At 51.8% G+C, this 13,424-nt stretch overlaps 1 protein-coding gene across 1 annotated transcript in view; it reads right to left on the bottom strand.

Annotated features, from left to right (window-relative positions):
• Nucleotides 1–11,150: 11,150 nt before the first annotated feature.
• Nucleotides 11,151–13,424, bottom strand: part of DHRS3 (dehydrogenase/reductase (SDR family) member 3) — a 49,953-nt gene continuing 47,679 nt past the window's right edge. Inside the window, exon 6 of the mRNA XM_010849842.1 lies at nucleotides 11,151–11,674. Within this exon, the coding sequence (XP_010848144.1) occupies nucleotides 11,590–11,674 (85 nt within the window). The 3' untranslated portion in view covers nucleotides 11,151–11,589. The remainder of the gene's footprint in view (nucleotides 11,675–13,424) is intronic.

The following is a 13,424-nucleotide window of genomic DNA, read 5'->3' as shown; positions in this document are numbered from 1 at the left end:
TAAATAAAAGTCAAGTCTGCTCGTGACACTGCCCTGCTCAAATGCTTTCTCCCTCAGGAGAAGGTCCTAAACCCTCACCAGGGTCCGTCATGCCCCCTATGATTTGGCCTCCTTGACTTTCCGGACCCCTGTGGCCCCTCACCCGAGCATCCTTCACTCCAGCCTCTGTTCATTGCCCTAAGCTCTTCTTTACCTGAGTCTTCCCTCTCTGCTCCTCCTGTCGGGGTCTCCCTGGGGTCTCAGCTTACGCGTCAGCTCTCTGGACCACCATCTCCATCCTGTCTAACAGGTCATGACTTGAACCAGGCTCCCTCTCCCTGATGGGCTGAAAGCTCAGTGAGGACAAGCTATATCTGTTAAGTTCACTGCCACCCGCCAGGGCCTGACCCAAGCCAGCCTTTCAGAGCTATCTGTTGGAAGTTGAGTGACACCAAATGAATAGGGGAAAACCACATATCCATTCTAACATTTCCTGAATCCCCTCATTCCAGGACCACTCTACCCTGGCTCCCAGAGTGCACAACTGGCCCCAAATGGCCTCTTACTGCCACTGGACAGGGGCTCCTCTGAAAGCCTTTGTAAGCAGCCTCAGCCTCCCTCTCCCCGGTGGGGAGAGATGGTGCTGGGGTGAGCCTGGGTGGGATGGTATGGACCCTGGAGATCTCACCTCTGGACCCAGGACAGCTCCATGAAAGACTTCCAGACAGGACTAGTCACTTGCCAAGCAGAGTCAGCCAACTGCTCACCAGGTGGCCCACTGACTGCCAGTCAGAGGGGCCAGCGTTGGAGAGTGGGGCTGCCAACTGCCCGTCACCACTTAGGCCAACTGTCAGTCAAGAAAGGCGAAAGTGCCACTCTGGTATCTCAGGACTGTCCGGCTGGACATGGCCAGCTGCCACTCCAAAAATCCAGGGGCAAGCCGTGGAGTCCATCAACGGTCATCCTAGTGACGGTTGTTTTTGCTACCCAGTGTCCTTTCTCTCTTCTTCTAGCCAGGGCACTCCATTGGACCTTTGGGGAACCACCCCTCTCCAATTCTCAGCCCATGTGTTTCAATCGGTTACATTCCCTCCCTGGCTGTAAAGATGGATCACATGACTTAGGACTGACCAATCAGAGCACTACATTCCTCTGACCACTGTGATTGGTTCATGTGACTCAAATCAATCCAATGAGAACCAATCAGAGCTAACTCTTTGGACACAATCTCTCCTTTTTTCTTCTGCTATTTTTTTTTTTTTAATAAATAAGATTTGTAAATTTTTGGTTATTTATTTAACTACCTATTTTTTGATGCACTGGGTCTTCATTGCTTTGCCTGGGCTTTCTCTAGTTGCAGCAAGTGGGGGCTACTCTGTCACAGTGCACAGGGTTCTCATTGTTACGGCTCCTCTTGTTGTGGAGCATGGGATTCAGGTATGAGGGCTTCAGTAAAACTGGGGCACACAGGTTCAGTAGTTGTGGCTCACAGGCTTAGTTGCTCCATAGCATGTGGAATATTACCAGATCAGGGATCGAATCCATGTCCCCTGTGTTGCCAGGCAGATTCTTATCCAGCATGCCACCAGAGAAGTGCTTCTTCCTGCCTTTGAATCTGGGAGGGTGTGAGGATGGAACTGAGGAGCCGGCTTGCCATCACTAGAATAAGACAACTGAGAATCAAGCCAACAAAGAAGATATGGAATTGGAAGACACAGAAATTGAGCCCTAAACCAAGTACTGGAAGCACTGCTCACACCTCTGGATCCAGCCATACCTGAAACCGACTGTCAGTGGGCTTTTTACTTATTTGAACCAATTTCACCTTTCGCCTAAGCAAAAATCACTGTGAGTGGGACCCGTAGCCACTCAGGGAGTCTCCCAGTATCCAATGCTGGTCAGGGCACCAGCTCTTGTCTGAAGCTCAGGGTGGTTCTAGGGGAACCCCTGACTGAAAGCCACAGGCAAGCAAGCTCCACATTTGCTTTCCCTGCTCCTGGCTCCTGAGGTTTGCACATGCAATGATGGCTCCACCAATCAGATATTCCCCCTTCCTGTGGCCCCCAGCCCATCTGTATCCCATGGACTCTGCCCAGTTTTCAAGTCCTATTTTTGGTAGCCCAGGCTACTCTGGGGCTTCCCAGGTGGCAACTAGTGGTAAAGAGCTTGCCTGCCAATGCAGGAGACCTAAGAGATCCAGGTTCAAGCCCTAGGTAAGGAAGATCCCCTGGAGAAGGGAATGGCTACCCCCTCCAGTATTCTTGCTTGGGAAATCCCATGGACAGAGGAGCCTGGCAGGCTATAGTCCATAGAGTCACACAGAGTTGGACACTACTGAAGTGAGTTAGCATTCAGGAGCACTCAACACGCACACAGGCTGTTCTGAGCTCCCAACACCCACTCTAGAAAGTCTGCAGATGGATTACGTGTCTGCTGCTGAAGCCAGCAGTCCCCTGTGCTCTCAGGGAGGGGCTGGGGTAAACACAGACGGGAACAGCTCTGGGCATGTTAGACTCCTGCCTGGGTCGCCACTGTTCATGCCCTGAGCTGGCACTTCGTGAACTGTTTGGTGTTCCTTGGAGCACTTGGCAGAGTGCTGGGAACATTTTAGGAGTTCAGAAGTCAGTGATGGGGCGCAGTCTATCCATGGGCATCAGCTTTGTACCTCGGGAGCCTAAAGAGGGTGTGTCTGAGGAGGGGCTGGGGCACTGAAATAGTAGACACTCCCTCCCTCCCAGGCCATTGCCAAGAGAGCAGGGCTGACCCCAGCAAGTTCTGGAAGGAGCCTGCTTGTGTGCTAAGTTGCTTCAGTTGTGTCCACCAGGCTCCTCTGTCCATGGGATTCTTCAGGCAAGAATACCAGAGTGGCTTGCCATTCCCTCCTCCAAGGGATCTTCCCGACCCAGGAATCAAACCCATATCTCTGGCGTCTCCTGCATTGCAGGCAGGTTCTTTACCACTAGTGCCACCGGGGAAGCCCTCTGAAAGGAGACTCACCTTAAATGTGTCTGATCACAGAAGAACCTCAGATGCCCACCTAGGCTGGTGTGACTTGGCCTACCTGCTATGGGAGCGGGGCTCACAGCTGGGCCGGAGGTGCTGGAATCTGACAGCGACGTGGATGTGGATCAGCCAGATAGCGATGTTAATGAATAATGGCAAGTATTGTACTCCACTCGCTTTACACATAGCCATCCCTTGGTATCCACAGGGGAAGTAGTTCCAGGACCCCTGGATACCAAATTCTTGGATGCTCGAGTCCCTTATATAAAATGGTGTAGTATTTGCATGTAACCTTAGCACATCGTCCAGGCTTCCCTGGTGGCGCAGACGGTAAAGAATCTGCCTGCAGTGCAAGAGACCCAGATTGGATTCCTGAGTTGGGAAGATCCTCTGAAGGAGGAAATGGCTACCCACCCAGGATTCTTGCCTGGAGAATCCCATGGACAGAGCAGCTTGGCAGGCTACAGTTCATGGGGTCGCAAGGAGTCAGACAATACTATTAATAGATTACTTATAATACCTGATACAATGTCAATGCTATGTAAATAGCTGTAATACTATTTATACATTAATACTATTTATGGGACCAATAGCCCTGCTCTCCAGTGAGCTGTTTGTGACAAAGGAGGAAAACACATAATAATCAATGCAACTAATACTATTAATAAATTACTTATAATACCTGATACAATGTCAATGCTATGTAAATAGCTGTAAATATAATGTAAATACTATGTAAATATTTGCTTGGGCAGCAAATTCAAGTTTTGCTTTTTGAAATTTCCTGGAATTTTTTTAAAAAGTACTTTTGATCCACAGTTGGTTGACTCAACAGATTTGAAACCCATGATTATGCAGGGCAAACTGTTCTGGGCTTCTTATTCAAGAAGCTGTGAAACCCAGGGGTTAAGCACAAAGGCTTTGCAATTAGACTCTGGGGTTCAGATCCCAGGTCTGCTGGTCACTATCCAGGTAGCAAGCCTCAAGTGATAACTGCATCACTCCCTGCCTCTGTTTTCTATGTATTGGAATATTTAAAAATGCCTGGAGAATCCCATGGACAGAGGAACTTGGAGGGCTACAGCATAGGGTCACACCGAGTCAGACACGACTGAAGCAACTTAGCGCTCACACCATTATTAAATACATATGAAGCACTGAGGGTCTGTCATGTACTAATCACAATTAATTTATTACTTTTGTTATAAAATATGTATGATCTAAATGGATTAATTTATACCATGCTTGGTATTTATTAATTTACTTGGCATTTCATTATAATTACCTGAAATTTAGTAATACCAAACACACATGCATTGATTATTATGTGTTTTCCTCCTTTAATTGTCACAAACAGCTCACTGGAGAGCAGGGCTATTGGTCCCATCCTACAGACAAGGAAACTGAGGCTTAAGGAGGTTAAGTTACCGGCTCAAGATCCAAGGATTGGAATCTCAGCCCCAAGGACTGAGATCCTAAGTCCAGACTCTCCCCTTCTCTGCAGGTTACATGGCTCAGGCTCCTCCAGCCCTGAAGCTGGCCCTCAGCCAGTGGGGCCCAAGTGTGGATGTGGGTCAGGCGAGAACCCACAGCAAGAAGCCCATGCTACGTGGCATTTGGGAGACGCTCTGCCTCGTGTCATTCTTCACGGGCCAGAACTGTGGACAGAAACATGGCCCCGGGCAGCCTCGGGCCTTGGCTCTGCTCGTGGTCCCCGGTGTGACCTCCCCAAGCAGGATCCTGTTACATGGAAGCAGCAGCAAGGAACAAACACCGCTTGTGCTTCCTTCTGAGTGCTTATTTCCTTTGTCTTGTGAACACTGAAAAATGGAAAGAATGATAAGGATTTGGCTGGGGGGGGGTGGAGTGGGGATGGCAAGTAGGCTGGCCCAGAAAATTCTGCAGCCTTGGCTCAACCTACCAAGAGGGCGGTGTGAGGGAGGTTTTAAACTGAGTCCAGAGAAAGAGAAAGTCAAGTGGTGGCCTAGCTGGCCAGAGGAGTCTGAGGTCTCCTGGGTCATTGGGTCCCGCTTGGGGGCCCAGGACCCACCCCTGGGGGCAGAGGCTTCAGGCCCCAATTCTACTGCTGGTATCTCTGTGGTCAGACCACCAAACTCTGGGTGTCTCCTCAACGGCCAATATTTCTGGCTCCCACTGTTCCAGGTTGTGATGGAAAAGAAATGGAGAAAATGTGGGCAGACCAGTGTTTCTCTGCTGGGGGTGAATTATCTCCCTGTGGACATTTGCAGAAATGTTTCTAGTTGTCACAGCTAGGAAGGGAAAGCGCTCCTGGACTCTAGTGAGTAGAGACCAGGTGTGCTGCCAAATGGCCAGTGGTGCACAGGACAGCTACCGACAGAGAGTCATCCCGACCAAGATGCCAGTTTTTCAGTCGCTCAGTTGTGTCCGACTCTTTGCAATCCCATGGACTGCAGCACACCAGGCTTCTCTGCCCTTCACCGTCTCCTGGAGTTTGCTCAAATTCATGTCCATTGAGTTGGTGTTGCCATCCAACCAGCTCACCCGCTGCTGTCCTCTTCTCCATTTGCCTTCAGTCTTTCCCAGAATCAGGGTCTTTTCCAATGAGTCGGCTCTTCGCATCAGGTGGCCAAAGTATTGGAGCTTCATCAACAATCCTTCCATATGAATATTCAGGGTTGATTTCATTCAGGATTGACTTGAGGATTGATGTGGAGGGTGCCATAGGGAGAAATCTTGGGGTGGCATCTGAACATGTAATCATAAATGTTGGTTTTATTACTCAGGGGACCTATGTGGATGTATCCGGAAAGGTGACTGGGAGGACAGGGTGTGTTGGTTGCCTCTGAAAAAGGTTCTGTCCCCTCTTCACTCAGACAGCAAATATTTACCAAGTGTCGCCTGCGTCTTGCACTCTCCTAGGTCCTGAGAGGTGGACCTGCCCTTGGGCTCCTGGGGTGGATGGTCGAGAGGGCCAGACAGACCAAGAGAGCAAGCAAATAATACTGACCCCGATATCCTTGGAAACAACTGTGGTAAACAAACACAGTCTACACACAGATTTTTTTTTTTTAGCCACACAAAGGCACAAAGTCCTGCCACAAGTTACGACTTGGAGGATGAACCCTGGAAACGTTATGCAAAGTAGAACCAGACACAAAAGACCACATCCTGTGTGTGTGCTCCCAAAGTTGTGGTGACAGTTGCACAACCCTGTGACTACACTAAGCACCATTGAATTGTATGCTTTCAGTGGTGAATTGTGTGGTCTGGGAATTGAACCTCAATAAAGCCATTCTATATGAAAGTAATAATCATAACAGCAAAATGTGAGATGGGTGATGAGGGAAGCAAGTGAAGGCTGAGATGGAGCAACGTAGACCACGGTGGGCGTGCAGGCGTCTCCCAGAGGTGACGTCAGCGGAGGTGATGTCTGAGGCTGGCAGGCAAGGATGGGAGGTGTGTGTAGCTGCCCAAGGGTTTCTGGAGGCCAGTCTGTATGTCCAGGCTAGAGAGGGCCTTCCGCCTGATCATGCAGATTGGATTTTGTGTACTTGGCCCCCTGACACCTGGCCTCAGGGCCCTGCAGAAACCCTCAGTCACAGCAGCTTCAGTCCAGAGAACTCTGTGACCCCCCAGGTCACAACTGTGGAGGAGCACCCTGCTCTCCTGCCAGCCAGTCTGGGAGGGTGGCTCTTTGAGGGCTCGGCCCTCGAGCCTGTCCACCCAAGGGGACCTGAGCACCCAGAGCAGCTTCCCAGCAGAGCCTGTGGGACTTCTGTGTTTATTTTCTTCCAGAACCATGGAGAGACTTAGGCACAAAGGGCCAGCCCAGAGCCAGCAAGGCTGGGAGGTGCCAGATAAGTGTCTCCCTCATCCCCTGCCACACCCCGTGTGCAGGGGGATGACAGCTCCTGTGTGACCTCCCCACCAACCCCTGTCGGGCTCCTTTGCTTTGCCCTCCCCAGGGCCGTGAGTCTGAGCAAACTCTGGGAGATGGTAAAGGACAGGGAAGTCTGGCGGGCTGCAGTCCATGGGGCCCAAAAGAGTTGGACACAACTGAGTGACTGAACAACAGCCACCCCAGAGCCTCCCTAGCCTCTGCACCCACTGCCTTGTTGGGGTCTTCTGAGCCACCCTTTTCCTTTTGAGCCAGGCCAGGCCAGGCCAAGACGGTGGCTCCCAGAGTCCTGGTGGGGGTTGTCCGGATCCTGGCTGGGAGCTGCCAGAGCTGAGCTGCCGACATCGCATCGTCTGCTGGAGTTTCCCAGCCCTGGAGGCAGGAGGGGAGGAACGTCTGGGCCCTTCTGCAGGTGGGAAAGGTGACATCACACACAGGAGATCTCAGAGCCAGTGGGGCCCCGAGTCTGGATTTCTCTCCCCAAACACCAGCGCCTCCCACCTCTCAGGGAGCCTCCTGGCCTCACACTGGGCTGTGAGAAGCTGGGACCCAGGGGTCTGCCACATTGTTAGAAGATAAGGGCCTCAGGGGGGCCATGAGGGAGGTAGGGGGGGGTACAGCTGGACCCCTCATGGCTGAAGGACAGGGCTTCCCAGGGCCCAGGTCTGGTCCACAGCAGGAAGCCCTCGGTTTATGAAGAGAAGTGTGTTAAGGAATGTTAATAAGTGGAATTGTAGTATAAGAGCCCCACTCACAAGGAGTGAGAGCAGTGACCAGGGTGCCCACAAGCCGCTCCCAGCCTTCCTTCTGTGTCAAGGGACACTGTCACCTCCTGGCTTTGACAGAGATGAGGGGTGTCTGTGTACAGATTCTTCTCATACAGACTTCTGGGCTCTTATTAATAAGCCCCTACCTTCCATTTTGGAAGGCCTTTCTGGAAAGTGAGAAGAAATCCAGAGGTGCGGTAGTAGGGGGGTGAGGGAACCGCCCCCAACAGGAGTTCTGAAATGACCTTCATCCTCTCCGGTCTCAGCCCCACCCCTCCCCGCCACCAGTCCTGCGACTGTTCTCATCTCTCTGTGCTGCTTGGCACTTCGGCTGCAGACTTTGTATACTTGTGACCTGGTTCTTTTTTGTCCCTTATCAACCTGAGGTGTCCCCTGAGGCATGGCTGTCCGCTCCTTCAGAAGGTCTCTTAGTGGGGGCTGGACTGAGCCCTGCGGTCAGGCCAGGAGCGTTCTGTCACCTTAGTCCCTCCCGACCATCAGTTTGGCCCAAGGAGAAGAAAGCCCACTTTTTCCAAGCCTTCTGGCCCCAGAAGCAGGATGGTGGGCACAGGACTCAATTCTTGACCCCTTGCCAGACCAGAGAGCCTGGTCCCCCTGGAACCATGCCAGGATGGGCTCGCGTCTGGCGCCTCCCCGTACCCACCTCCAATCTGGTTCTCTTGGGAGATGGGGAGGAGCCTGGGGCAGGGCAACTGGGTCATTTCCCAGGGCCTAAGTCTTCTCTGCGGGGTTGGCACACCCTGTCCTGCCCCTCGGGAGATTCCAGGAGCCAGCGTTCAGTGCTTGTCACTCTCCTTCACTTGGCTAAGCCAAGGGACAGAATTAGCTCTTTGCTTCAACTCTCAAAGCTCTCCAAGTGTCCACTGGGGGAGCAAGGAGGACGCCGCCTCCTGGGAACCTGCCCAAGGCTTTTTCCCTGGTTCCTCTGGGAAAAGATCCAGAAAAAGAAAGTATCTCAGCTGAGAGGGAAGGGGTAGGGTGGGACTGGGCCTGGCTGTCAGGAGCCCGTGGGGCTCTGGAAAGATGCGACGTCCTGGTGAAGCCAAGACAGCGATTCTGTTCTCAGTGGGCCTTGGGGAGGGCCGGTTGGGCCTCCTCACCCCCAGATCCACTCAGACCCCTGGGGTCCTCCCTGCATTCCTGGCCTGCAGGCCAAGTGCAATTTCATGGAAACCTCAGGAGTTGAATCCTCTCTGCAACGCCTTGAGTCCAGAAATGAGTCTGCCACTCAAGGTTGCTCAGAAAAGTCGGGGCTCAACAGACTGAACTCCCACTCCTTCCTCATCTGTCCTTGCCCACTGAGCTGTGTCAGCCCGGGCCTATCTCCTGGGGTGACCAGCACCTGGTCGGTGGCACCAGGACTGCGGGGGCAGGCCACACCCAGCACACCCACCCACATTGTATTCACATGCCAAAGCGGGGCTACAGCGCAGGCATGGGCCTTCCAGGCCTGACATCTGCAGGCCAGACCCCTTCATCAGCTTCTCCCCAAAACACACTTCAGTGACACAGATCCTCAAGGACCAAAATGAAAGTGGTGCCCCCCCCCCCCCCAACTTGCTATGGTAAGCCAGGGGGTCAGGTAGACCTGGGTTCAAATTCTGGCTCTGGTGTTCACAAGCGCTACAAACTTGGGCATGCTATTTCCCTGCTCTGAGCCTGTTTTCTCACCACTGAAGTGGTCTTTCTAATACCACCCTCCTGAAAGGTCAGTGCTTCTTTGGGGTTCTGCTCAGAACCTGGTGTGTAACACCTAGAGAGCCCCAGTCCCAGGGCTCTCCACCCTCTGCCTGAGTGTGTGTGTGTGCTAAATCACTCTAGTCGTGACCGACTCTTTGAGACTCCATGGACTGTAGCCCGCCAGGCTCCTCTGTCCATGGGATTCTCTTGGCAAGAATACTGGAATGGGTTGCCATGCCCTCCTCCAGGGGATTCCCAGCCCAGGAATCGAACTCATGTCTTTTAGGGGTTGTGTCTTTTGCATTGGCAGCTGGCTTCCTTACCACTAGTGCCAGCTGGGAAGCCCATCCTTTGCCTACATTTCCATTTTTTTCCTTAAGTTCCTACAGACAGCTCCTTCCACAGTGTGGTAGATTGCAGTATAGTTCAAAATCACTGACCATTCCTCCAGGGGGATTGTATACCCAGCAGCATCCTCACTGTGTTTGACCATATGACCTGCTCTGGCCAAAGAAATGTGAGCAGAAGTGGTGTGCATTGTTTCCAGGCAGAAAATTTCAGAGCCAGTGCATGGGTTCCCAGGTGTGTCTACTTCTGCCCCAAGATGACATCATCCCAGAAGGAGGCTTCTCTCTCAGCTGGGGCCCCAGAGTGAAGAGGACACAGAGCAGAGCTGCATCCACCATCTATGGACAGAGGCAATGTAACACAAGCTCTGTTGTTGGAAGCCGTGGACTTCTGGGGGTCATATTTTGTCTGATATATATTGTGGCTCTTGAAAGTCTTTAAAGGGGTTCCTGAGAGCTGATTTTTGTCTTGACCACTGTTGGATACAGTGGATAAATAACACTTAAGATGTTAAGCTTTGCAGCTTGGCCGCTATTTGGTTGGTGCTCAATAGACAGTGGATGTGATCGTGACTTGGCATCTTTGCACACAGACCAGACTGATGACTGTTGAGCTGCAAGACTGCTCTTCCTCGCATGTGAGTTGTGTGAAGGTACATGCTTTGTGCGATGCTCCAGCAAGCTTCTCCACTGAATTTTTGCCTGTGATTTTCTCTGTCATCTCCTGGAACCACTGCCTGCTTCTGTCCCCGACCCTGCCAACCACCTGCAAGAGCTGTGTAGATGGAGGTGCCTTAGATGAGATTCCATTGTCCGCCAGTCCCCTGGCAGTAACAGAGAACACACACAGGAGGAAACTCTCCCCATGTCTCCTTGGCTGTCATTTTCCCCATTGCCTGAATCCACGTCAAACCCCTCTACCATCCCAGACTCCTCATTCTCCTTTGCTATTTCACTTCTATCCCCTGCGATCAGATTGCAGACCTGGGGGCCCACAGCACCCGCTTAGCACTGGCCTTGTTGTGCTGGTGATCTTCAGAGTTTTGGCTTCTCAGCAACATTCCCCTCTCAGCACTTGCTAGGTAGACAGAAGGGGCTTGATAAAACCTGGTTCTTCTCTCCTGAGTTGGTGGCCTGGAGGCTGGTGGGGCCATGGCAGGGCAGAGGGCATGCCTCTGTAGACTAATTCCTGCTGGTCTTCCACGGATGCAGGTGGGAAGGCAAAGTGCCCCCCAACCCATGACTGTTGGGAGAGCCCTGAAAGAGCTGGCAAGAAACCAGTTACTCCCTACCCCCACAGGCCTGGATTCCAATTTCTCTCCTGATCTCTGCCTCCTTCTTGTCTACTCCATCCATGGCAGCTGGGGACCCTAAGCAGACCAATTCTCTCTGAAAGGGTTGGGTGTTATGGTTGGGATTGGTCCCCTCCCCACTGCCCACCAAGGACCAGAGGTCAAGGATTTCAAGAAAAACACTCGCAAAAGCTTTCTCTCTTTATTTTATATATTCCTGCCGTTCAACCAGTTTGCACAAGCTGAGGATGAGTGAATTTTGGAGGCGAAGGAGGAGCATGTGGGCACAGACCATCCCGGAAATAGTCTATGCACATTGCCAAGGCTGGTTAGACTTGAGAAGCGATTTAACAATAAACTCTACAGAATCAGAAATGTACAAAAGTGTCAAGGCAGCTGCTGGCTGATTTCTTGCCTCCCCATGGGGGTCAGAGTTATGCCCATCAGTCCTGTGCAAAGGTCCTGGGGCTGGCTAGGGGGGCAGCCGGATTCTTCCCCAGGATAGAAGCAGTCCTGCTCACCCAGCAGAAGTGTGCTGAGGGACAGGCGTGTAGGCGTGTGCCCAGGTGCCCGTGCCCCCTCAGGTCCCGTGGCTTTGAGCCTGTTTCTCCGTCCTGTCTTTATGTCCGCCCTTTGAAAGTGTTCATGCAGGTGTAGGTTCCTGAGAATTTGTGGATCTCCTCGAGGGCAGCCTGTGGGAGTATGCTGAGGGAGGGAGAAAGGAAAAAAGAAGACGGTCAATGGGGGACCAGCGGACTGGTAGCCAAACAAGATATGTAGTTGAGTAGTGGTTCCCATAAGCTCTCCCAACCTCTTCTCTCCAACACACACTAGCTCCCCCAACAAGCCAACTCACCCACCCCTCCATGGAGGAAGGGCTTTCAAGTAAGTAGATAAATAAAAGTGAAAGTGTTAGTCGCTCAGTTGTGTCCAAATCTTTGCGACCCCGTGGACAGTAGCCCAGCAGGCTCCTCTGTCCGTGGGGATTCTCTAGGCAAGAATACTGGAGTAGGTTGCCATGCCCTCCTCCAGAGGAGCTTCCTGATTCAGGGATTGAATCCAGGTCTTTTGCATTGCAGGGAGATTCTTTACCATCTGAGTCACCAGGGAAGCCCAGTATAAATAGTTTTTAGAAGGCAAAGGGTAGGTATAAACAAATTTTCAAAGCCACATTCCGAGCATTTTAGGGTCCATAATTATCTCAGAAATCTATGAACTCCAAATGCCACTTATTCAACAAATATTTACTGTGTGGGGCTGAAGAGTTAGGGAGTTGGACTGTGAAGAAGGCTGAGAGCGGAAGAATTGATGCTTTTGAACTGTGGTGTTGGAGAAGACTCTTGAGAGTCCCTTGGACTGCAAGGAGATCCAACCAGTCCATTCTGAAGGAGATCAGCCCTGGGATTTCTTTGGAAGGAATGATGCTAAAGCTGAAACTCCAGTACTTTGGCCACCTCATGCGAAGAGTTGACTCATTGGAAAAGACTCTGATGCTAGGAGGGATTGGGGGCAGGAGTAGAAGGGGACGACAGAGGATGAGATGGCTGGATGGCATCACTGACTGGATGGACGTGAGTCTCAGTGGACTCCGGGAGTTGGTGATGGACAGGGAGGCCTGGCGTGCTGCGATTCATGGGGTCGCAAAGAGTCAGACACGACTGAGCGACTGATCTGATCTGATCTGATCTGATCACCTTCTTGTTCCCCCCACTCTATGTGTTAACTTATTTCTTAAGCAGCCACACTGTTCCTGATACATTTGCTACCAAAGTCTGTCCTATCTACCATTTCAAGATTCTCAGCCAAGTTTGCTCCACTCCAGGATGGTGTCTTCCTTTAGATGGGACCTCAGGTTTTACTTCTCACCCTTTATTTCCCTCCAGATAATAAAACACCTGCATATATTGGGTTGGCCAAAAAGGTCCATTCGGTCCCCATATGAAAAACTCAAACGAAATTTTTGGCCAACCGATACCTTCAGGCCTTGACCTTCAGCATGACACAATTTCCTGTTTTGTGGGAAATTTCCCAGACTCACCTTAGGCCTTTCCCCGGGGCTCCCTATAGCCCTGTGCTTCCCCAATAAGGCCTGGAGTTGTACTTGCTATTTCCTCGTTGGGCCCCTGGGTGTCTCTGTGGTAGATATTTCATCTCTGATCCTGGCACCTGGCACAGAGGACCCAGCTTAGAGATGCCCTCAGTTCATCTGTTGAATCAAGTTTGAAGGGCTCCAGCCCATCCTAGCTGCAAGATGGGAAAGCCTCATTCCAGCTGGAGCAATCGGGAAGGCTTCCTGGGGATGGTGGCAATAGAGTTGAACCTGTGAAGATTTCTCTTGGGGAAGGTGAGAGAGGTGTGCAAGTGCAGGGAATGGGGAAGGGCTGGCCTCTGCTTTTTGTGGGAAAGTAGTGGGGGACAGAACAGGAAATGTAGGCTGGGGGCTTACTGTGGATGG

This window comes from Bison bison, unplaced genomic scaffold, assembly GCF_000754665.1.
Source record: "Bison bison bison isolate TAMUID 2011002044 unplaced genomic scaffold, Bison_UMD1.0 scf7180017864289, whole genome shotgun sequence".
In the NCBI taxonomy this organism is placed as follows: Eukaryota; Metazoa; Chordata; class Mammalia; order Artiodactyla; family Bovidae; genus Bison; species Bison bison.
Note: the sequence above shows the minus strand (reverse complement) of the source record. Positions and strands in the feature narration are given on the sequence as shown.